Source organism: Perissodus microlepis, chromosome 8 (assembly GCF_051167445.1).
Source record: "Perissodus microlepis isolate ML-2025 ecotype Zambia chromosome 8, ASM5116744v1, whole genome shotgun sequence".
In the NCBI taxonomy this organism is placed as follows: domain Eukaryota; kingdom Metazoa; phylum Chordata; class Actinopteri; order Cichliformes; family Cichlidae; genus Perissodus; species Perissodus microlepis.
In genome coordinates, this window is record NC_140468.1 from 18986677 (window position 1) to 19009352 (window position 22676).

The following is a 22676-nucleotide window of genomic DNA, read 5'->3' on the forward strand; positions in this document are numbered from 1 at the left end:
ACAAAGATGCTACCAAACACAGTGGATGGGAAAAATAAAACAAAGTAGAGAATTTCATATAACCACAAGTTGGTGCAACTGAAAGGCAAATCAATGTTCAACCCATTTTATCTTGCCATCACTGTCATCTCTGGAACATAGCCGAGTCAGTATATTTCCACCAGAGTCAATTTCAAAGAGTCAAAACCACATATATATCCTAAAATAGAAAGAAATTTGGAGCAGTTGACTCTATAATGTTAGTGGGTAAGAGTTTCTTAAAGGCTCGTAGGCTGCTGTTATTGTTTTATGTCTTTAATGATATTGTTGATAGTCTTTGCAGGTTCTTATATAATGTTTTATTTTTGGTTTAAGGCCACTGGAGTATGAACTCAATCAACACTTAGGATGGATAAGCTACCTTTGATCACTTTTATTGGGTACAGTCTCACTGTGAGTCATATATTGGAGATTATTATAACAAGAATTCTAGTTTCATTTTTAAAACAAAGGCAGCCTTTGCTCTGAGACAGACAGGTGAACAAACCTCCAGATTTCCAAAAGGCCTGACAGAGCTGCAGCCATGGGTGAGTGGGACTTCATCGGTGGATTCTTTAAAGACCTCCAGACTGAGTCGCCGATGCTGGGTCGTTTCTGGCTCGTCCTCATGCTGGTGTTTAGGATAGTGATCCTGGGAACTGTGGCCAGTGACATGTTTGAGGACGAGCAGGAGGAATTTACCTGTAACACCCTCCAGCCAGGATGTAAGCAGGTGTGTTATGACTTGGCTTTCCCCATCTCCCAGTACAGATTCTGGGTGTTTCATATAGTCCTCATCGCTACGCCTTCTCTGCTTTACCTCGTGTACGCCACACACCAGCATAACAAGAGTGCCAACCCCTCTCCATCGAAGAAAAGGAGCAGCAGGGAGAACAGAGAAGAAAAAGCTTTAAGGACACTCTACATTATCACTCTGATCTCCCGCATAGTGGCAGAAATCGGCTTCTTATTTGTCCAGTGGTATCTCTACGGCTTCAAGGTGGAGGCCCAGTTCCCATGTGACCGATTTCCCTGCCCCTACACGGTGGACTGCTTCACCTCCCGACCTGCAGAAAAAACAGTCTTCCTCCTCTTCTACTTTTCTGTAGGGGTGATATCAGCATTTTCCAGCGTTGTGGAGCTTCTCTATAGCTCTGGGAAGTGGTTTTGCTCAAATCAGAAGAAATTGGAACTGTATGACCAATGTGACTGCGAGAACCTCCACAACCTCAAGCAAGAGGAGATAGAGGAGAAAGCAGCAGTAAAGATGACGTCAGAAAGCACAGCCAGCAGTGCGAGAGCAAAGAAGGGATCAGTGAGAAGCAGCTACAGTCGAAAGGTCTACAGCAGTGGTCACAAATGCAAAAGTCCACCAGGAAAATATGTGAGCGCCTCGAGGCTTACATTGTGAGAGGACTGACTGCAAACACAGCATGTGTGATTCAGAGTCTTTTCTATTTTAAACCTGTGACTACATCTCTAACTCCATTTCATTTGAAATGATTTCACTGTTGATGTGTTAAACAGTATTTACAGTGGGACACTTTCCAAGGATTGTTTGGAAAATGAGCAAAGAAAACACTGATGATAAGAAGGATGCATGCAAGACGTTGTTGTTTAAATGATTAAAGGCTGTAAACAGTTCAGGAAGGAAACGTTTTCTGGACTACGCTTGATAAACTTGTTTAACGCTGATTGTTTTGTTCGTAACTGTGTCCCTTTTGTAGCTGCCAGAGGCAGAAACTCCAACCCAGCAGAGGATTCAGGTTGTACTGATAGGAAAAATAAGCACGGCAGCCTTTTAGAGAAAATGAAAATTATTCTTGTAGTTCCTGGTGAGCCACACTGACTGAATTTTCGTGTACTGGGTTTCAATTCTTTCTTATTTTGCAGTATATCTGATGATGGCCATCATTGTTTTGGGCCAGAATTTTGTGGCAATCAACAACCTGAATCAGATTATGACCTCACTGGTGCATTGGTCGCTTTAGGTACCCGTCCATTTAAAGGTAGATCGGAGGTTTATCCAGCTTGGGCGTAAACTGACTTCATATTCCAGTTGCCTGGAATCAAAAATGAAACACTGCATTAGAACACGTAGAAAGTAATAAAACATTAACAGCAGCGTATAATAAATACCTGCTTCTTTATCTTTCAGTTAACAAATTGTAAGAAACAGTTATAGGCTAACACTGTATACACTGTGTATACTGATGCAGGTTTCTCTCCATTTTAGGATTTATAAATACCTGCTGCAGTATTCTCCTGTACTAGGTGTTGCCACTCAGGAGAAGTCAAAATTTCTCAAACTATTGTAGCATATCCTCTGTATAATCTGTGAATATCTAAGTTTCTGTACTGACTGATTAAAACGCCTGAAAAACCAACAATGCTACCCTTCTGTTTCCAACCCAGCTGCAGCAGCAGCAATACAATGCACCAGGTTTCAACACCGGCAAGTGGCAGAAATGGCGGCTAGCGACAGCGGACGTGACTTTGTCGTACGGTATGGTCCTCATGATCCTGTAAAAGTTATTAAAAAGGAGAGGACACATGCTACCTTTTGCCTGGTTAGCCTTGCCAGAGTCTTTGCTTCCTTTGTTACTTAATTCATCCACATGGTTTCTATTAATTTTGTTAACCATTTTTATGAATTAGCTCAGGTTAGCTTAGCATATTGTACAAGCATAACACATAACAACATTTGAAACAAAAGAAACTAATCAGGGATATTTTCTGTGCTTCTGGACACATTACTGACCTGTGAAAAATCAGAAATAATAAGCAGAAGAAACATGCCGATGTTAGCCTGATCAGTCTTGCTAGAATAGTGATCTCATGACACCAACGGAAACAAGGCAGACCTATAGTAGGCATTCTGCTGCCCTCTGCTGTCCACAGTGGTACACACCAGGGGCGGATCTAGAAGGGTGGCATGGGGTGGTAAGTGTCACCCTAAAATGATCCCTTGCCACCCCAAGTGCCACCCCAGTTTTGCATATGACAGTGTTGTTTATTGAAATAAGATAGCATTAACAGTTTGAGCGTAGTTACAGTCAGCAGTGAATTTAAATGCTAAAACTGAATATATTGGATAGTGTTCCACCCCTCCACCATTAACAAATGACAACCGGGTTTTTTCTTGTTTTCAGTAGCAAGCGGTGCTTATGATTGTGCCAGAGCACATTTTGAACAACACCATGGGAATTTGGGATTTTACACAGGTGGTTGATGTTACACTCTGGAAATGGAAGGAAGGTGAGTTTTATTAACCCTCTGTGGTCCACGGACACGCTGCACCTCCAAATCACATGACTATTTTAAGCTGACATAGCAACAAGCTGCAGTCACGCTGAGTCTCTGTTTCAGCCCACATTGAAAGTTTGGACTTCAAAGTTTTTAAATTTTAATTACAGGCCAGTAAATCCAGAGTTATGATAATATATATAAGCCAGGCTTTTTACTAAATACACGTTTTTGTGTGTGTGTGTTTTAAGCGTTTTCTAACGAAAGCGCGAAAACAGTAAAGGAAGGAAAAAAAGCCACCTCTTTCCTGTTGGTGGAAAAATGCACCATGTCGACCAATTTAAAAAAAAAAAAAAGTCAACTTGTGGGATTTGGTTGTTTAGGAAGAGGGGAGAGTTTTGGGAGTGACAGTAACGGCAGCGAGACAGAGCGAGAGAGAGAGAGTTTTTAGATGTGGGAGATTTGTGACATTTAGTGTGGAGTGTATACTTAGTGTATTGTGTTGTCTTGTGCAGCTGTTCTGTTGTGTAGTCGTTTTGTTTTGTGTTTCAGTGAGGCCACTAATGAATGTCACAAAGGCACATTTGCAACGTAAACATTGTCACTAAGTAGAAAACCAGCAGAGTGATACACCACCTGTTGTCAGGCCTGCAGGTTTGTCCCTGTGCTATTCTCCTCTGTCTTTTGGTGGACAAACTTTTTTTTTACTGGCACACATCATTTATGGGGCATCTTATTGTGACACCTGATTGTTCTCTCATTTTAGTATTAGTAATATTTTTAAATGGTTATACAAAATGAAAAAAACGGCAGGTGTATTGGCTGCATTTTTAGATAAATAGTTGTATATGTTTACAAAATGTACAATTTATATTTGCATTTCAAGTTATAAAAATTTACTCAATATACCTGTTTTTTTTTTTACAGTAAAAATACTACTAGGATTTTAAGTTCTTTGTGTGATTTCAGATCAGTAATAGTACTATTAATAGTAATAGTAGTACTAATGCAGTATGTCAGTGAAAAAAACAACTAAATTCAGTTGAGTTGAAAAGAATGATACCAAACAAGGCAAGGGGAAAAAAAATAAAATGAAACAATTTGAGGGTGAAATACAAACGTAAACTCAAAAGGAGTCAAAAATGGTCGGTTGTATTTCAGACCTGAGTGGGTTAATTCAACAAATCATGAAAAATTAGGTTTAAATTTTTGTTCATGACGGTGCAGATTTCTGACATTTTGAGTAATTTAAGCATTTAACAATGTGATTGTTTTCTAACAAAAAACAGTGGGAAACTTAAGTTAGACTTGTGTTTGTAAATGAACCGCCCCATGTTGTGTAGCTTTCTGGATTTTATACTTATTGGGCTACATATTTATTTATTATACAGGCTATACAGTAAATAACATCAAAACTCACATGTTTTATGTAACTAAAGTGCGTAATTATGTGGGCTACAGACAATAATTAAGTTATATACTATATTTATATGAAAAACGTGTATACTTACTGCATTTGAATCATTTTAACCATATGTAACCACCTGCATATGTGTTTTGGGGGAAAAAAAGGCTTTGATTTTGCCACCCCATTTGATTTCTTTGCCACCCTCATGCCACCCTAAGAAATTTTCTCTAGATCCGCCCCTGGTACACACTGACTTGAAACACCAAACTTGTAGGGCTTTATAAATCATACCAGCATGCAAACAGAGTGAAATGCACAGAAACACATGTATATACTGTATAATGGATTCACAAATGGACTGTGCCAGCCCTCCTGCTCTTCACCTCGTTCAGGTCAACAGGCGCTTTATAAAATACATGCCCTCTAAAGGTGGTGTTCATAAAGTTTGTGTGACTGAATGGCAAACAATTTAGTATTTGTCATGTCCTCTGCTGACAGTATGGTTAATTTTAACTTTTGTTGGAAACTAAATATAAATCAGTGTTCTGCACTTGGACGATTCGGCCGCTAAAGCTGCAGATATCTTGCACTACTTCCAGCCACTTCGCCTACCATGTTTTCTCAACTGTGGAAAACCTGCTTAAGAATAACTGTAACAAGAACATTCCTATCACCCTCACTGTGCTGATGCGTGGTGTTGAAGGCATTCACACAGGCCGGACTACGAAGATTCCCAACTGCAAAATATGTGAGACTATTAGTAACATCCACTGTGTGCTCGACAGTGAGGACCCTCTGCCCATGTTGACGACAGAGAACGGCTTCTCTGGCTCCGGCCATGTTGTTTGATCTGAAGTTCAAAACTATGTTCTTACAGCTTTCAAACGACAGAGACTCTTACTGAATAAATGGACCAGAAATCTGTGTGACATAAAAAAAATCCAATTCACTGTTTCAAAATAAAGATTCTCATCATATCGAAGAGAAGAAAAAAAAACTCTTGTTTTAGGCTTATTTCCTCTTAGCTTCTCGAAATGTGTTGTGCAATCCGCTTGTTTGTGTTAATTGTACAGTAAGTTGGAAGCCGTGTCACGGGTTGATTGTGTGCTGTTTCATGTAACCTGTTAAATATTTTGCTTCTGGGTAATATTCATGTTGTATGTAGTCGGAGGAGCAGCCAACATTCGATGCGCTGGGTGTCATGACGACACAGCACTCAGAAATATCTACATGTAAGTAATGTTTTATTATCAAGGAGTATCTGGAGAATGTTGTGACTGTATTAAGGATGTAATGTAGAGGATGAGAGAGGATTAGCAAGAAGCAAGGGAGGGAAGCTATGAAGAGGATGAAGAGTGGAAAGGTCGTTAGTCTAGATGACATACTTGTGTAGAGAGGGGAATGGAGTTTTAAACAGGTTTGGACACGTGAGAGGACGACTGAGGAACAGAGAAGGTTGATTGTTTTTCCCTGATTGGTTATACCTCAAAAGTAGATGATATATAACTTAAAAGTTTTTGTTTTTTTTTCAATTAGCTACTACTTAAGTACTCAGTAATTAAGTTCTGATCAAATTTAGACAAATGCCATATCCAGGGTCACAAAAGAAATATTTTTAATCTAACAACTTAAAACCAAAAACAAAAAATGAGTTTTGATTCTGGTTCTTGTTGACTAAATTAAGAAACTACATGTATAATTTTTATATTTAACAAAACATGTCATGCTGTGATCAGAAAACATGTTGGTACAACTTTAAAGATATTCTTCTGTCCAGTAAAGGAAACTTTTTTTTCAAATACTAATCAAGATTTTGTCTTTCTTAAATAAACAAACACAAAAAGAAAATCTATGCTCAACCTGTTTTGTCTTGGCAGAACAGACATCTCTAAATCATAGGTGAGTAGTTCAACCAGTCGGTATAAGACACATTTTCAAATCCTACATTTGAGACAACACTGCATCGGTAGACTCCACACTATTAGCTTGTTAGTTTCTTACAATTTCTTTGAGCTGATGTGTTAACTAAAGGCAACAGAAATCGAGAATTATTGTAGGCTTTTAGTTTAAGCCCACAGGACTCAGTCAGCACCTAAGACGCAAATATCCTGAGCCCACTTTTGACCAGATTTGGTTTCACTTTGAGTGAAAGTCATGGATTGGAGATTATGATAACAAGCATTCTGGTTTCATTCTTAAAACAAAGGTGGCGAATCTGAGACGGATCGGAGAACAAACCTCTGGACCTGACAGTGCTGCAGTCATGGGTGAGTGGGGCTTCATCGGTGGATTCTTCGATGCCCTCCAGACACACTCGCCGATGCTGGGTCGTTTCTTGCTCGTCCTCGTGCTGGTGTTTAGGATAGTTATCTTGGAAACCGTGGCCAGTGACATGTTTGAGGACGAGCAGGAGGAATTTACCTGTAACACCCTCCAGCCAGGATGTAAGCAGGTGTGTTACGATGAGGCTTTCCCCATCTCCCAGTACAGATTCTGGGTGTTTCATATAGTCCTCATCGCTACACCTTCTCTGCTTTACCTCATATATGCAACACATCAGCATCACAAGAGAGCCAACCGCTCCTCGTCGAGGAAAAAGACCAGCAGGGAGAACAGAGAAGAAAAAACTTTAAGGGCACTCTACATTATCACTGTGATCTTCCGCATAATGGCAGAAATCGGCTTTTTATTTGTCCAGTGGCGCCTCTACGGCTTCAAGGTGGAGGCTCATTTTCCATGTAGTCGTTCTCCCTGCCCCCTAACAGTGGAGTGCTTCACTTCTCGACCTGCAGAGAAAACAATCTTCCTCCTTTTCTACTTTGCTGTAGGGGTAGTATCAGCATTTTCCAGCATTGTGGAGCTTCTCTACAGCTCTAGGAAGTGGTTTTGCTCAAATCAAAAGCACTTAGAACTAGATGACCACTGTGACTGCGAGAACCTCCTCAACCACAAGACAGAGGAGAAACCAGGAGAAAAGACAAGCAGTGTGCAAGTGAAGAAGGAATCAGTAACAAGCACCTCCAGTCGAAAGGCCTCCAACACTGGGAACAGGACCAAGAGTCCAAGAGGAAAATATGTGAGTGGCTCGAGGCTCACAGTGTGAGAGGACTCTGAATCACACATGCTGCTATCACTGCATCCTCTCTTTCTATTATAAATTTGTGACACATTTCTAATTCCTTCGTGCTGTTTCACTTAAAAATAAAATGATGAATAATTTCACAGTTAAGGAGTTTTTCCATGGAACATATCACAAGGAAATGCTTAAGATCAGGAAATGAGCAAATGCAACAAAATGATAAGATGAATGCGAGGCATTGTTGACTTGTTGACACTGTTCTGGTAAATGATAAAATGCTGTAAACAGTTCAAGGAGGAAACATTTTCTGGATTACACTTGATAAACTTGTTTAACGCTGTTTTTTTGGACCTGTTGCCCTTTTGTAGCTGGACAGAGGCAGGAACTCTAACCCAGTTTTCTGGCTTTGTATCTTCTCTGGAAAGTTAGCTGCTAACAGAGAGATAGCTTATTTTTTAATGAATGACTTCAGACTAGCTTAACACATTTTCCAAAATAATAAATAAAAAACATCTTAAAGAGAAGAAATTAATCAGGGGCGCTGCAACTGTACACATAGCTTTACACTTTACAGGAGCAGGAGTGTTTGCTAGTGGTACCCACACCTGTAGTTCAAGTAAAAAAGTGAAATCCATTACACATCTGTGTGAAATAATATTGGGTACATTTCAGAGGTCATTTAAGCATATTTATTTGCTTCTGGACACATTCCTGACCTGTAAAAACGGACAAATAATATAATAGTGGAATACACTGACTTGAAACACCAAACATGCAGGACTTGAGACACTCAAACCACCTGCACTTAATTAGTATGAAATGTAATTTTTTTTAAATGCATATATAACAAAAATAATTTAATAAAGTAATTACATATTTGTGTGTGTCACACTGACAGGGATTCTGCCAGCCCTTCACCATGCTCAGGTCAGCAGGAACTTTATAAACTACATGTCCGTGAAGGTTCTCAGTCATCCAGGTCATCATAGTCTAAGGAGCTTAGAAAGAAAAGTGTCTGGACTTCTTTTATGTTGCTTGAAGACATTTCACCTCTTATCCGAGAAGCTTCTTCAGTTCTAGGGTCAAATGGTGGAGAGTCCCAGATTTAAGCCCTGTGGGAGTGTCCCCCCAAAGGGACATGGAGCCCCTAATGATCCTCTACCTAATCACATGAGCCAAAGTGTGAAAATGGGTGTAGGTCACAATCAGCCAAGATTTCGGGTGAACTCATTGTGGAACCTAGCCCCACCCTATCATGTGATTTCCTGGGGTCAGAAGGCCCAGGATGTGAGTGGGTCTTAAGGCGTCTGGGAAGGGATCTCAAAACTAGATTACCGATGGCAGACAGTTGGTGTCATAAACCACCGCCTCTGTTTAAAGAGGAGCGTTCACAGTGGACATAGATGGCTTCTTTCACTCCTCTTTCAAACAATCTGTCTTCTCTGTCCAAAAGATTTTGGACAGAGAAGACAGACGCCTTAACGCCCACTCACATCCTGGGCCTTCTGACCTCAGGAAATCACATGATAGGGGCTAGGTTCCACGATGAGTTCACCCGAAATCTTGGCTGACTGTGACCTACACCCGTTTTCACACCTTGGCTCATGTGATTAGGTAGAGGATCATTAGGGGCTCCATGTCCCTTTGGGGGGATACTCCCACAGGGCTTAAATCTGGGACTCTCCACCATTTGACTTTAGAACTGAAGAAGCTTCTTGGATGAGAGGTGAAAGGTCTTCAAGCAACTTATAGAAGTCCAGATGCTTTTCTTTTCAAGCTTTGCCGGTTTTGTAGGTATATTAAACTGACTTTAATAAATATACACTTATTCATTTGTTGTACTTTTTAGACCATTTTGATGGAGACAGTTATTAACCTCTGTGTCATGTAACATCTGTGTGGCAGGCAAAGTAGAACCTACACACAGGACTTGGAGACAAGGGAATAAACTAAAGGAGACAGCTTCATTTGCTGTAACAAGAAACTGTAAAACAAAAAATACAAAAATGCAGGCCAGGAGGAAACCAGGAAACTGTAAAACTCGGAACTTGAAACTAGGGATAAACAAAGGAAACACGGCAAATTGGGATGATGTGACAACGAGCAGAGGTAGACTGAGTAGAGTTAGAATTTCGTTCAGGATAACGAGAGGATGGGAAACAGAAGGGAACACAGCTAGAACTAATGCAGACTAAAGAGACAGAGAAAGGAACACTGAACAAGACACACACGAGATGAGGTACTGTCAAAATAAAACAGGAAGTGACACACACTGAGTCAAAGACAATGAAATGTGAATTTGGCACTGAGACCAGGGTGGACAAGCGTAAACAAACACTGGGACAAGACTGACTAAATACAGAGGCGAGCATGAGGGACACAGGGAAGGAAACCAAGATACAAGAGAACATCACACTTTTACATCACACTGCGCTTTGTGGTCAAGATGACAGAAGAGAAGCTGAGGGAGGCTGAGGCCGCCGGCCTCCATAAAGTCTTCAAGCTTCAGAGCTCCCTCACCTGCAACTCTGTGGTAACGATTGCCACTTATTTGCACACATTCACAGCAGCATGAATAAAGCCTTTGGGTGCTTTTCAATGAAATCCCAAGAATTTATTTACATATTTCCAAAACCTGTGAAACATCAACATTTTTCCCTTTGTTTTTCAAGTTCTATTTAGCCATGTGGGCAGCCAGAAAAAGTACGAGTCTGTGCAGGATATCCTCAAAAATTTCTTTGACTTACAGATGAAGTAATTTGTGCTGAGAGGACAGGTTGGCAGGCGTCCTGGGAGCAGAGAGTGCCAAGGTTTAAGTGGTTTTTATGTTTGTTTTTTCTCCATATCCAGTCATAAGTGCATCTTGTTATTCACATATGAAAGTACAACTGTAGTGTCCCTGTAGCACAGTCATATAAATATTGCTACATATGTTTTGCAAATTTTAGTTTGCATGCTTTCAACAACATGATAGAAACTGCAGAGTCCTGCACTGGTATGCTGCTGGGCTGTGGGAAACCAGGTGCTTAGTCTTGCACGGTTATTAGAGCATATCACAGCACTCAAAAGCATTGACTGTCATAAATAAGTTATGACGTCAGTAAAATAACAAATTGCAATTTAGACTTTTGTTAAAGTTCACAAAGAAACACATTGCTTATGTGCAGCAGCATTAAAGATGGGCAAGCAGACCATTCTTCACTTCAAAACTACTACCAAGAATTATAAATTATGTGTTTTGTTTGATGAATTTTAAGAGAAGATAAAGGTTATGTTAAAATACACACAACCTATAAGAAGATGGTTTAAATAATTGGAAAGACTCAGTAAGTTAAAACTAAATCTATTAAATAGGAAAAATAAAGGGACTCTGTTCTATAATCCACTTGTTAGTGTTTCGCCTTTACCTGTAAATTTTTTTGGCTGGTCATGTTATACCTTTAAAAAACACAATATTGATTTTCTTACATTAATTATATGGTTTATTTGAAGTTGTGTTGCTATTACTGTGTTACTATTGTGTCCTGTTTCATGTCACTTGCCACATATTTTGCCTCCAAAATCAGAGCTCTGTAGAAATAAATAAATAGTATAAACTATTTACGTACTATTTAAAATAAATTTAAATAGCACGTAGGGGGAAACAAATAATATTTTGCTGTAACTTCAGCAGACAGCACAGCTCGAGTTTCATACCATTAACATGTTTGTTTTAAACCTTAAACTTCTTTTAAAAGCTTGTCAATGAAAAACTACTGGAACATTTCTATAGCTAGCAAAGCCTGAACTGAAAACCAATGAGCTCTTTTGATTTTGGTGATAGCTGACTAAATGAAGAGGAAAAACATTCCCAATTTTTCTTTTTACATGCAGCCTCTCATGCGGTTACCAGGGAAACTGGTGGACCAACTTAAAAGAGATATTTCCTGCCATTTAGGAAATGCTCATCAAGAGTTTGCCTTTCTTTGATAAACATCTTCTGTCTGGGGCTGGATGGACACTGATTAGGACGTAGCAGGAATTTCCTGACAACTGTTGCCGCCCTTTCAATCATAAGTGCCAGCCAGCCTTAGGAACATGGCACTTTGGAGAGAGCTAAGGGTGAGTACACTATAAGATCGTGTGGGCATGAGAACTGACCATTTTTTATCTGGTTTATCTGAGCTTATACGTGGTAGGAGAATTTTAAGGCTTTTTAAGGGGGGTAGGTCACGCATTTGTCTAGATACTGCAGATTAAATCCTAAATCAAATGTGTGCTCAACCTTTTTTATTGTGGCAGCACATGTGTCTCTGACTGAGCAGTTCAACCAGCCTGTATATGTCAATGAGAGTCAGCCTTTAGTAATCGAAATCATTTACAAATCCTGTATTCTGCAAAACTGCATTATTATACTCTACAATTTAAGTTTGTCAGCTTCCTAGAAGTTCTTTGAAATATTACGCTAACTGAAAGCAAAAGAAATATAGAGATTTATTGTAGGCTGGTGATATTGTTTGATTCCTTTAGTGATGTCCTTGAATTACTGTCTTTGCAGGAATATGAACTCAATCAACCTAAAGTGCAAAAACTATGAACCCACTTCTTTTGATCACTTTTATTGGCTTTAGTTTCACTGTGAGTCATATATTGGAGATTATAACAAGAATTTTAGTTTAGTGTTTTTAAACAAAGGCAGCGTTTGCTCTGAGACAGACAGGTGAACAAGCCTCCAGACTTAAAAGAAGACAGACCTGACAGTGCCGCAGTTATGGGTGAGTGGGGCTTCATCGGTGGATTCTTCGATGCCCTCCAGACACAATCCCCGATGCTGGGCCGTTTCTGGCTCTTCCTCATGCTGGTGTTTAGAATAGTGATCCTGGGAACTGTGGCCAGTGACATGTTTGAGGACGAGCAGGCGGAATTTATCTGTAACACCCTCCAGCCAGGATGTAAGCAGGTGTGTTATGATGAGGCTTTCCCCATCTCCCAGTACAGATTCTGGGTGTTTCATATAGTCCTCATCGCTACACCTTCTCTGCTTTTCCTCGTGTACGCCACACACCAGCATAAAAAGAGTGCTAATCCCCCCCCATCGAGTAAAAGGTGGAGCAGCGAGAACAGGGAAGAAAAAGCTTTAAGGAGGCTTTACATTATCACTGTGATCTTCCGCTTGGTGGCAGAAATTGTCTTTCTATTTACCCAGTGGTATCTCTACGGCTTTGAGGTAAAAGCCTATTTTGAATGTAGTCGTTCTCCCTGCCCCCTGACAGTGAAGTGCTACACCTCCCGGCCTGCAGAGAAGACAATCTTTCTCTTCTTCTACTTTATTGTAGGGGTGATATCAGCATTTTCCAGCTTTTTTGAGCTTCTTTACAGCTCTCGAAAGTGGTTTTGCTCAAACGACGAGGACGAAATCTACTACTGTGACTGTGAGAACCTCCACAACCTCGAGAAAGAGGAGACACAGGAGAAATCGGGAGGAAAGACGTTGTCAGAGAGCACAGCCAGCAGTGTGAAAGTGAAGAAGGGATCAGTGAGGAGCAGCTCCGGTCGAAAGGTCTATTGCAAGTGCAAGAGTCCAAGAGGAAAATATGTGAGAAGAAGGATGCTTATGGTGTGAGATGACTCTGCAGTAGCACATGCTGCAATCAAAGCATCCTCCTTTTTCTATTTTAAACTCACAGCAACATTTCTAATTCCATTTCACTTGAAAGAATTTCCCTTTTTAGGAGTTTTTACACACTTCAAAAAAAATGCATGAAAGCTGACCCATCAAATTTCAGGAAATGAGTAAAGACAACACAGATGATAAGAAGGACAAGAAGGATGCATGTGAGACATTGTTGACTTGTTCGTTCTGGTGACTGATTAAAGGCTTAAAGGAGAACTTTCTGGAATTCACTTGATAACACTTGGTTAAGACTGATTGCATTTTGTGTTTGTGTTGTTCCCACTTTAAAGGACAAATCCGCCCTGAGGCAGCGTGTGAAGATTAATTTATTTAAGCAGGTCTGGAAAGTGAAGTAAGGCTTTGTAAATGGAGGCATCTGTCTCTATCCAATCTGTAATGTTGGAATTATTTCAAGGTAGGGTGACCAAATTCCCAGCAAAGTAAATGTGACGACAAAGTGAGATGCTGGGAAGTAGTCTGAAATTTTCGTGTCTACTTTAAAAATACAAATACACCAAATTCTGCACGTTATCAGATTGTAGGATATACATGCAAACTCTGTTACTCGGAATATATCGCTGCTTCATTTTATTCGAGGTAGTTTCCATCGTATTCACCAAAATCTGCAAAGCTTTTACTCGACTTGAAGCCACTTGTGAGTATATCATTAGGCGCGTTAAGCTTCTGACTATCAGAAAAAAACTTCCCTCCTGTTTCAAATGCCAGACTTCAGAAAAGTGCACAGCCAGCAGTACTAGTCAAAATGTGTGGCATTGTCTCAAGATGTAGGAGAGGGGTACAAGGAATAAAGTCCCACATAAAGAGGGACGTCTGGTCACCCTGTTTTTCAGGGTTTTTTCACTGTGTTTTTTGAGTTTCTGACAGAGATTTAAGAGTTTCTATAACTGTCAGGGGGCTGGGTCTCCATTTTCACTTCTGTTGTATTTTTGATTTCTTATGTTATATTGAAATAGTGTTAAATTCTATTATTATTATTAGTTTGTCTGAGATGAATTTTAGTTAATATTTCCATACCCCTTGGTTTATATATCATGTTTCCTGTCCAGTCTGTCATGTGTTTCATCTCTGTGTGTCCACATTGTAACGTTTGTGTGTCATGTCTACGTTTTATTATGTTTCCTGTTTTATTTAGAAAGTCTTGTGTTTCCGTGTTCAGCGTGTTTAGTTTTGCTTCCCCTGTGGCATCATGTTTAATTGTGTCAGGTGTGTTTTCCCAGGTGTTTCCACTTCCCTCATTATCCTTCTGTGTATTTTAGTCCTCTGTCTTCCTCTGTTCAGGGTCCGTTCTGTCACGGCAGAGTAGCTGGTGTGTTTGTGAAGCAGACCCAAATGCAGACACGGGAGACATGAACTGAGGTTTAAACACAAAGTGAACCTTTATTACAGCTGATACACAAAACAGAAAAAACAAGGCGAGGGGAAACTAAACTAACCTAAACTGGGAAAACTAAGATTAACTATGAAAACAATGAAAAGAGACAAGAACATATAACTGAACACTGAAGTAATCCAAACATGAGCATGTACATTAACCTGAGCAGTTGAAAACAAGACTCTGTGACTTGAAATGAAGACAGCAGACGGACCCACACTGAACAGAGGACTAAAATACACAGACTCACAGTCACAGGGGAAGCAAAACTAAACACACTGAACATGGAAACACAAGACTTTCAAAATAAAACAGGAAACATAATGGAATGTAGACATGACACACGAGCTAAAAGTAAAACCTAGCATCAGCACTTTACTTAGCAGATCACAGACTGAGGTTATTCACTCGGCTCATTACTCATTACTTACAGTTAGTCACAAATTAGTCACTACTCACTGATTATTTTTGTTTGCTGATCAGCTTTTTCAGATAAATATGCAGTACATGACTGTGATACAGTAATTCTGTTTTTGTTCAAAGCAAATAAAATCTGCTTTTTGGTTACTTTCATCAAGTCATAGCTAACTTATTTAATAAAATAAAAATATAATTACATCAAGGTTTCCAACTCTTGTGATGGAGCTTGTAACTTTCAGTTTGTTTGTTTTGTTAATGAATGGACAGTCGATATGACTCTAATTGAATTAAATGAGGTTATTAAAGCCTTATTGTGATATTATTGTGAGGTACGCCTGTCATGGTTGCCTGGTACCTCAAGGTATCTCTTTATGTGGGGTTCATAACTTGTGACTAATGGTTTTATCAATGGTTAATGTAAGATTTGCTGACATTCTACGGGGCCAACTCGCTCCACCCAGTGTGGGTTGACTGGAAGTGAAAAATCCACACACTTCCTTTCTAGAAAAAAAAAGCCTTAGAGGACAAACTCCATTTATTATAAGGAATGCATTACTCGCATTCATATCTGCACTGCGTTTCCCAGTCGATTGACCTTTTTTTTTAAATTCAGTAAAGACCTCAGACTAATTTATGATGCATTACTTAATCATCTGCTAACCAAAACCACTGGTTAAAATGTCCAAACCTTCAATAGAGGGTACAGTCTACAAAAGTGGTGTTACATTTTTTAAAGGATGACTTCACTTCACTCTAACTCCTATTTAAAAATGCTACAGCATCCTTAAGCAACAAAGATCTCAAGTGGAGTTTAACGAATTGAATTTCTCCTTTTGAAGTGGTGTATTTAGCCTCGACGGCTGGGAAACTTTCAGAGGCACACACCAGCAGCAGGCAGCTGGACTGGTTGCTCAGCTTTTATCTACAAAAGTGGTGTTACATTTTTTAAAGGATGACTTCACTTCACTCTAACTCCTATTTAAAAATGCTACAACATCCTTAAGCAACAAAGATCTCAAGTGGAGTTTAACGAATTGAATTTCTCCTTTTGAAGTGGTGTATTTAGCCTCGACGGCTGGGAAACTTTCAGAGGCACACACCAGCAGCAGGCAGCTGGACTGGTTGCTCAGCTTTTATATTTGTGTCTCCGACACGGTCGTGAGCGAATGAATAGACTCTTTGTGAGTTCAACGGTGTTTCCTTTTATTGATGTCACAACACATTTCACTATTAATAATCAGACACAGCAGCTTTTCTCCCGGCGCCCTTTTTCAAAGGATATCGTAGTGTACCGTCAATAAGTTGCTCTAGTGCCGGCACACCACACACCACGAGACAGCATGCGCGCCGTTTCTGTTTGTGGCCGAGGATCATGGGGGTGAATGTAATCATGTCATAAGAAACAAGCTCTGTGGCATTTTTCAGAGTCGTTGCTGCGCAAGTTTGGACACGAACCTGTTGTTTTCGTTCATGAGTTTATCGCGCTGAATTTTATTCAGTGTGCAGTCAAAAAAAATTGTTATGTAAAGCCTTAACCCTGTAATGCCAAGAGTTTCATATTTGATACATGAGTTTTTGTGAGTGTTCGAGACCTCTGCATCATCACTGTGGATTTTTTTTCCTCCTGAAAAACCTAAATAAATTGCACAATACATTTATTGATTTATTAGTTCATTTCTTTTTTATTTCATTTGAAAGAAGGTTAAAAAAAATGTACAGTTATTTCATGGTTCAGACTTTAACGGTTTAAAAACGTTACCCTTTGCGATCATCTGATCTCAAAACTGCTGTTGCTGGGTGTTTTTTCAGTTTGCCTGTCTCATTTTAGTGTCTTTGTTGTAGCTCCAACACTGACTCTGACCTAAATACTTGTGTCACATGCACAGGTGGTGTAAAATATTCTAATCAAAGCAGTCTCATTTGATCACCGCTCAGCTGCACAACATGAATATTAAAGCCCCCCTCTGCTCAGGAACTTGTTTTTCTTGCTGTTACCTCACTTGGATGTTTGACCTTGACGGTACGGGCAGTGTATGTGTAAAAGCTATTTCTCTCATGTTCTTTTGAATGACAGAGATGGTTTCCCTCTGCTCACCTCAAATTTCTGGCAAGCAGGTGTTTTTCCTGCCAGGATTAGTGACAAAACTGGTTTGGGACACCAGTTGTATAACAAAAACTTCCAGAAACTCCAGAGAGTGAATTTTTGTGCCCTGCAGTGTAACCACTGTTGCATAATTATAAGTTGCGTAATAACGATATAACTTACCCTTCACTGATTGGCCCTTTTAATAGTTTAGCCATGTTGACGTGATCAAGTCCATCAGAATGAGGAAGAAAGGTGATTTAAGGTTCTCTGAACACGGCACAGTCGTTAGTGCTGGATGGGCTGGTCTGATTATTTCAGACTGGGATTTTCCCACACTCCAACAAAAAAAAAATCCAGTGAGCAGTTCCTGATGGCAGAGGTCAGATTCCCAGACTGCTGCGAGCTGATGGAAAGTTTACAGATAACTCAAAGAACCACTTGTTATAACCAAGGAATGCAGAAGAGCATCTCTGAACAACACAACCTTGAAGCGGATGGGCTACATCAGTAGAAAACCACACCTGGTGCCACTCCTGCTGGCTAAGACTTTCAAACCGAGGGTACTGCTGACACAGGCTCATCAGAATCGGCCAACAGGCCACTGGAAAAAAAGTTTCAATCATAAACACAAAAGCGTGGATCCTTGCATCAACACTTCAGCCTGCTGCTAGTGGCCGAATGGTGCAGATGATCATTTAAACACTACAGCATACCTGGGTGTTGTTGCTAACCATGACCGTGCCTTAATAATGACCACAGTGATTACACCTTCTGTTGGGTACACACTGATGTTCCACGTAACACGCCTCAAATCATCTTAGATCAACTTCGGGTTGTGGTGGAAGTATCTGATGAGCATATGTATAGTTTTTGGAATACAGTCTGCTAAAGAAGTCAATATACACCATAGTTTAAAATAATATACCACAAAAGAATTTGCTGAAAAGAAATTTTGCACTAAAGTAAAAATGATGACCTTGATTATTCTGTCAAGTTCGTCTTGTCAACAGTAGGGGGCAGCAGTGGAACACTAAATCCCACACTTATGCCACTCATCTTCTGTAAGATGACTTAATTTGCAGCCACATTATCCCAGTGACACCCAGTGACAGTATCTTTTACACTGCAGGGTTTATTCATGCATATCAATCCTTTTAGGCCTCGCTTCTTTTCTTCACGAACAGTTCAGACTGAAACTGTGCAATATCTTACTTAAAGCTTTGTCATTTGGGATAAATTGAATGAACTGGTTCTGTGTTTTCAGTTAAGAAAGAGCGCTGGAACATAAAAAAAACAAGGTGACCGTCATTTGAACACCAAAGCATCCATAGTGGCTCATCTGAACACAAAGATAATCTAAATAATCTCCAAAGAAGCTTATTTTTTGCTTTATGGATTCCTCCAGGAAACACACACACACACAAACCCCTCCTGCAGTTCCCTGGACGCATCATATATGCAGATTGCAAAGTGGTGCAGCTTCTTTGATGTTGCACAGAGCAGAATTCTAGATGTGTTTTATATAACCGCTCGAGAGGGAAGGAAGGAAGAGTCGAAGAGGATTACCGTCAAAACTTCCCCTCTTTCCTTTTGCCTGCCTGCATTTCTACCTTTTTAAGTCTGTCTCGTCAAACTGGAAGCCTGCCTGTTTGTTTCTTTCTCTACCCTCTCTATTTTCCACTTTCTATGCTTTCCTACACTTCACACTCTCTCTCTCGTTCTTTTTTTTCTCTTCTGAATCCGAGGAGGCTTCGGTGCTGTCTCAGAGAAAATGTAGGTCATCTGTTTTCTGCGATTCCCCTCACACCAACACGGAGGAGGAGATGGAAATGATAACATCTTTCTCTGCTCTCTCCATCTCCCCACCCCTCTTTGATTCTCCACCTTGAATGAGACACTTCAGGGGCTCCCCGCGCTCTACCTGTGTCCTCTGCGTGCTCCTCGGAGGCTCCCTCAGTACACACCGACCTGAGTGACAGCTCCACGTGCGGAGTGCCTCTGAGCGTCCCACATCTTGTTCAGTCGTGTGGGGACAAAACTTGCCAAGATGTCTTTCCCCCCCACGCCCCCCCTCGCCCTCAGAAACATCACTCCTAGAGTTTGCTTTCTCTGCTCCAAACAAAGTATGAACAGCTCACTCTCAGCTACTGCGTCACTCTTTGATTTGGTTTATTTATGGCACAGCGCCCAGTTCTAAGCAAATCAAGCAGCTTGTTTACCGGACTGGCTTTGGTAGCGTGTGACCCAATGATGTTGATGTAAGTCTCCGAGGGTTAGAGTAAACACTGGCGAACAAGTCACAGAAGAAGACTCCTTACATTTGTATGTATTTTTATTGCTAATGAACTTGCATGGGGGTTTGATTAGTGATTAATGGCAGGAGAACAAACAGAGAGTATTTCCTGTGACAACCAAATGACAAATGCTTATTTGGAAAACAAAACAAAACGAAGAAATGACAGAGGAAAACAACAAATGCTGGAAAAACTGACTCAAGTATACATATTTATCTATAACTGAGTCAGTCACACAGATATTTTCAGCTTATATTAGCCTATACTCAAAATCTCAGGCTGCTGGTTTATTTGTGGTCCCTACGATATTTAAAAGTAGAATGGGAGGCAGAGCCTTCAACGTTCAGGTTCCTCTTCTCTGAAACCAGCTCAAAGTTTGGATTCAGGACACAGACACCCTCTCTACTTTTAATTAGCCTTAAAACTTTCCTTTTTATAACGTTTATAGTTAGGACTGGATCATATGCCCCCCCTTAGTTGCATTGCAATAGGCCTAGGCTGCTGGAGGCTTCCCATGATGCATTAGGTGTTTCTTCTTCACTGACCTTCCCTCACTTTGTGTTTATACACCACTCTGCATTGAATCATTAGCTATTATTAATCTCTGGCTCTCTTCCACTGTGTGTCTGTTTTTTTCTCCTGTCTCCCTCCCTCGCCCCCAAATGGTCGCAACGGATGGCCGCCCCTCCCTGTGGCTGGTTCTGGAGGTTTCTTCCTGTTAAAAGGGAGTTTTTCCTTCCCCCCTGTCACCAAGTGCTTGCTCATAGGGTATGGGTGGGTGTGGGGATCTGATTGTTGGGGGTTTATCTATTATTGTAAGTTCTTCGCATCATAAAGTGCCTTGAGGTGACAGTTGTTGTGTCGATGCCTTTTGTAGCATTTTTATTGGAATTATCTGTCAAGAGGCTTGTGAAGTATTAGGGAATGAAATTCTATTTTTATTAGCAGGTATCTGTGTCTGTGTTATACACCTACACAGTTTATGACTGCAGCTGGCTTCACCAGCTTTTTAGCAACTCCCCCCCCAAAAAATCTAACCTAGTCGCTACCTGCAGATCATGCTTATGAAAATAAGAAAATAAGAGTGGATGTTGGCAAAAAAAAGTAAAATGCAGCATTTTCCAAAACTCTGAGCTCTTCCCTTCAGAGAGCCATGCAAAGGCATGAGGTCATTTTTGGTGCAAACAATGTATTTGTCACTGCAGACTGAATGTGCCTTTCTGGTGCTAATTTACGAGAAAAGTTCAATTACCACTTCAGAGTCTTTTAGGGCCAAGTTACGCAACTATGTAACCGTGACCTCGCCGACCCTCGGTAATGCTGACGCTTTCCCGTACAGTTCTGTGTGTACTTGCTGATCTCTGGCCCGTCACACAGCCGGACACAGAGCTGATGGATCCCATCTCTTTTCCCTCGGTCAAAGCAGCTGACGCGTGCCTCTATGTTTATGGCGTCACTAAAGAGCTCGGGTCACCGCACATCACACCTCGACACTCTTCCTAGTCCTCCTCCTCATCCATCCATCCATCTGGACCCTCCACCCTTCCTCTCTTTCCTTTGCCACGGGGCACACTGTGCGCAGCATTTGCAAGGAAATGTTCTCGTCGCCTCTGTTTCTTTCCCTCCATCTGCTTTCTTCGCTTCTTCCTGTTTCCTCTGCCCAAAGGGGCTGGGTGGGGGTTACGGGATGCTGGGCTACAATGTGAATGATACACTGTCATCCTATCTCACCCCCACCCTTACCCCTGCTATCGTTTTCTCAAGGAAAATATTGCATAAAGGCCTTTGGGCTTATGGCCACAAAAAAAGGCCATGTTGCAAATAGTGACCGGAAAGTGGATGAGCTGACTGCCTTGTTTTGAGAGCTTCTTTCCAAAACAAGGTATTGCCTGGGTTGCTAAAGCACAGAGCCAAGAACATTAGATTGCAATATTTTATGAACATGAATGCTTTTTCGATTAATTTTGTATCTTTTTTTTTTAAATTTCCTTTGCACATTTGTCTGGAAAAAGTAATATTGCTCTAGGATGGATGGAAGGATGGATGGATGGATGGAAGTAAAGTTGGGAATTTGAGCTCTCCCCCAGTTTCTGTCAATTCTCCGTTGGTGTTCACTTGTTTTCAATGTCCTTGCGGTCCTCGTGGGAGATTACAGAGAGTGTGTGTGCGCACTCAAGTGTAGCTACTGTGTCCTTGTGAACGTATACCTTAGTATTTGTGTGTGTGTGTGCATAAGTGTGTGCATGCATGGTTCACCCCGTGCGTGCAGAGCTGTCCAGAGTGGTGTGCTCAGCAGTCGTGCTCGGCTGCACACTAACACGATGTGACAGGGTAGAAATACCAGTACCGACCGTGCTCTCGCCCACCCACCGTCTCACACACACACACACACACACACACACACACACGATCTCCATCCCGTCACCATCCACTTCCTCCCCCCCCTTCCATCTCCCACTTTCTCCACCGCACCGTGCCCGCACCCCATTGGCTGTCTACTTCCGTCACTCCATGTCTTCTGCTCGGAGACAGAACCATGAGCCCTCCATGCTTTTCCCTCCCCCTTCATTTTACCTCACCCCCGAAAAACCGTTCTCCCCATTTGGCTGCCTACTAGCAGCATTATGCAGGGCCCTACTCTAATATCAGTGTGTGACATGGTATGAAATGGGACACGTTACGCAATGTCCCATTATGCAACGCAAAATTTTCATGTTTTCATCCACCCACCCTCTTGAGATGGGTCCTTTTTCTCCACTTTGCTTTCGCTCTCTCGTTCTTTCAATATCTCCTTACCGGTTGGTTGGCTTCCTTAACGGTGAACCAAGGTGACAGTCCCAGTAGGGGACAAAACTCATTTGACATTTGCAGTTGTCACAATTTGAACCCTGACCTCTGCTCCTTTGCAGCTGGCGGGTTCAAGCTGATAGGACAAGGAGAAATTTAAATACCATGCGACCATCTTCTCATCTTAGAGTCCCGGTGTCAAAGAACACAGAGACATCTTTCTTATAACCTTCAGGCTACGGCTGATTTATCATGCAGCACCTCGACTCATATTTATACCATTACACATTTT

At 41.0% G+C, this 22676-nt stretch overlaps 3 protein-coding genes across 3 annotated transcripts; all 3 read left to right on the forward strand.

Moving 5' to 3' along the window:
• Window positions 1–562: 562 nt before the first annotated feature.
• Window positions 563–1429, forward strand: LOC146381857 (gap junction delta-3 protein-like). The gene has a single exon (XM_084938688.1). It carries the CDS (start codon window positions 563–565, stop codon window positions 1427–1429), a length of 867 nt encoding a protein of 288 aa, XP_084794814.1.
• Window positions 1430–6935: 5506 nt separating this feature from the next.
• On the forward strand, window positions 6936–7801 carry LOC146381858 (gap junction delta-3 protein-like). Its single transcript, XM_084938689.1, has one exon. The coding sequence runs from the start codon at window positions 6936–6938 to the stop codon at window positions 7773–7775; it is 840 nt and encodes a 279-aa protein (XP_084794815.1). The 3' UTR covers window positions 7776–7801.
• A 4018-nt stretch (window positions 7802–11819) lies between these two features.
• On the forward strand, window positions 11820–16541 carry LOC146381859 (gap junction delta-3 protein-like). Its single transcript, XM_084938016.1, has one exon. It carries the CDS (start codon window positions 12502–12504, stop codon window positions 13351–13353), a length of 852 nt encoding a protein of 283 aa, XP_084794142.1. The 5' UTR covers window positions 11820–12501; the 3' UTR covers window positions 13354–16541.
• Window positions 16542–22676: the final 6135 nt, after the last annotated feature.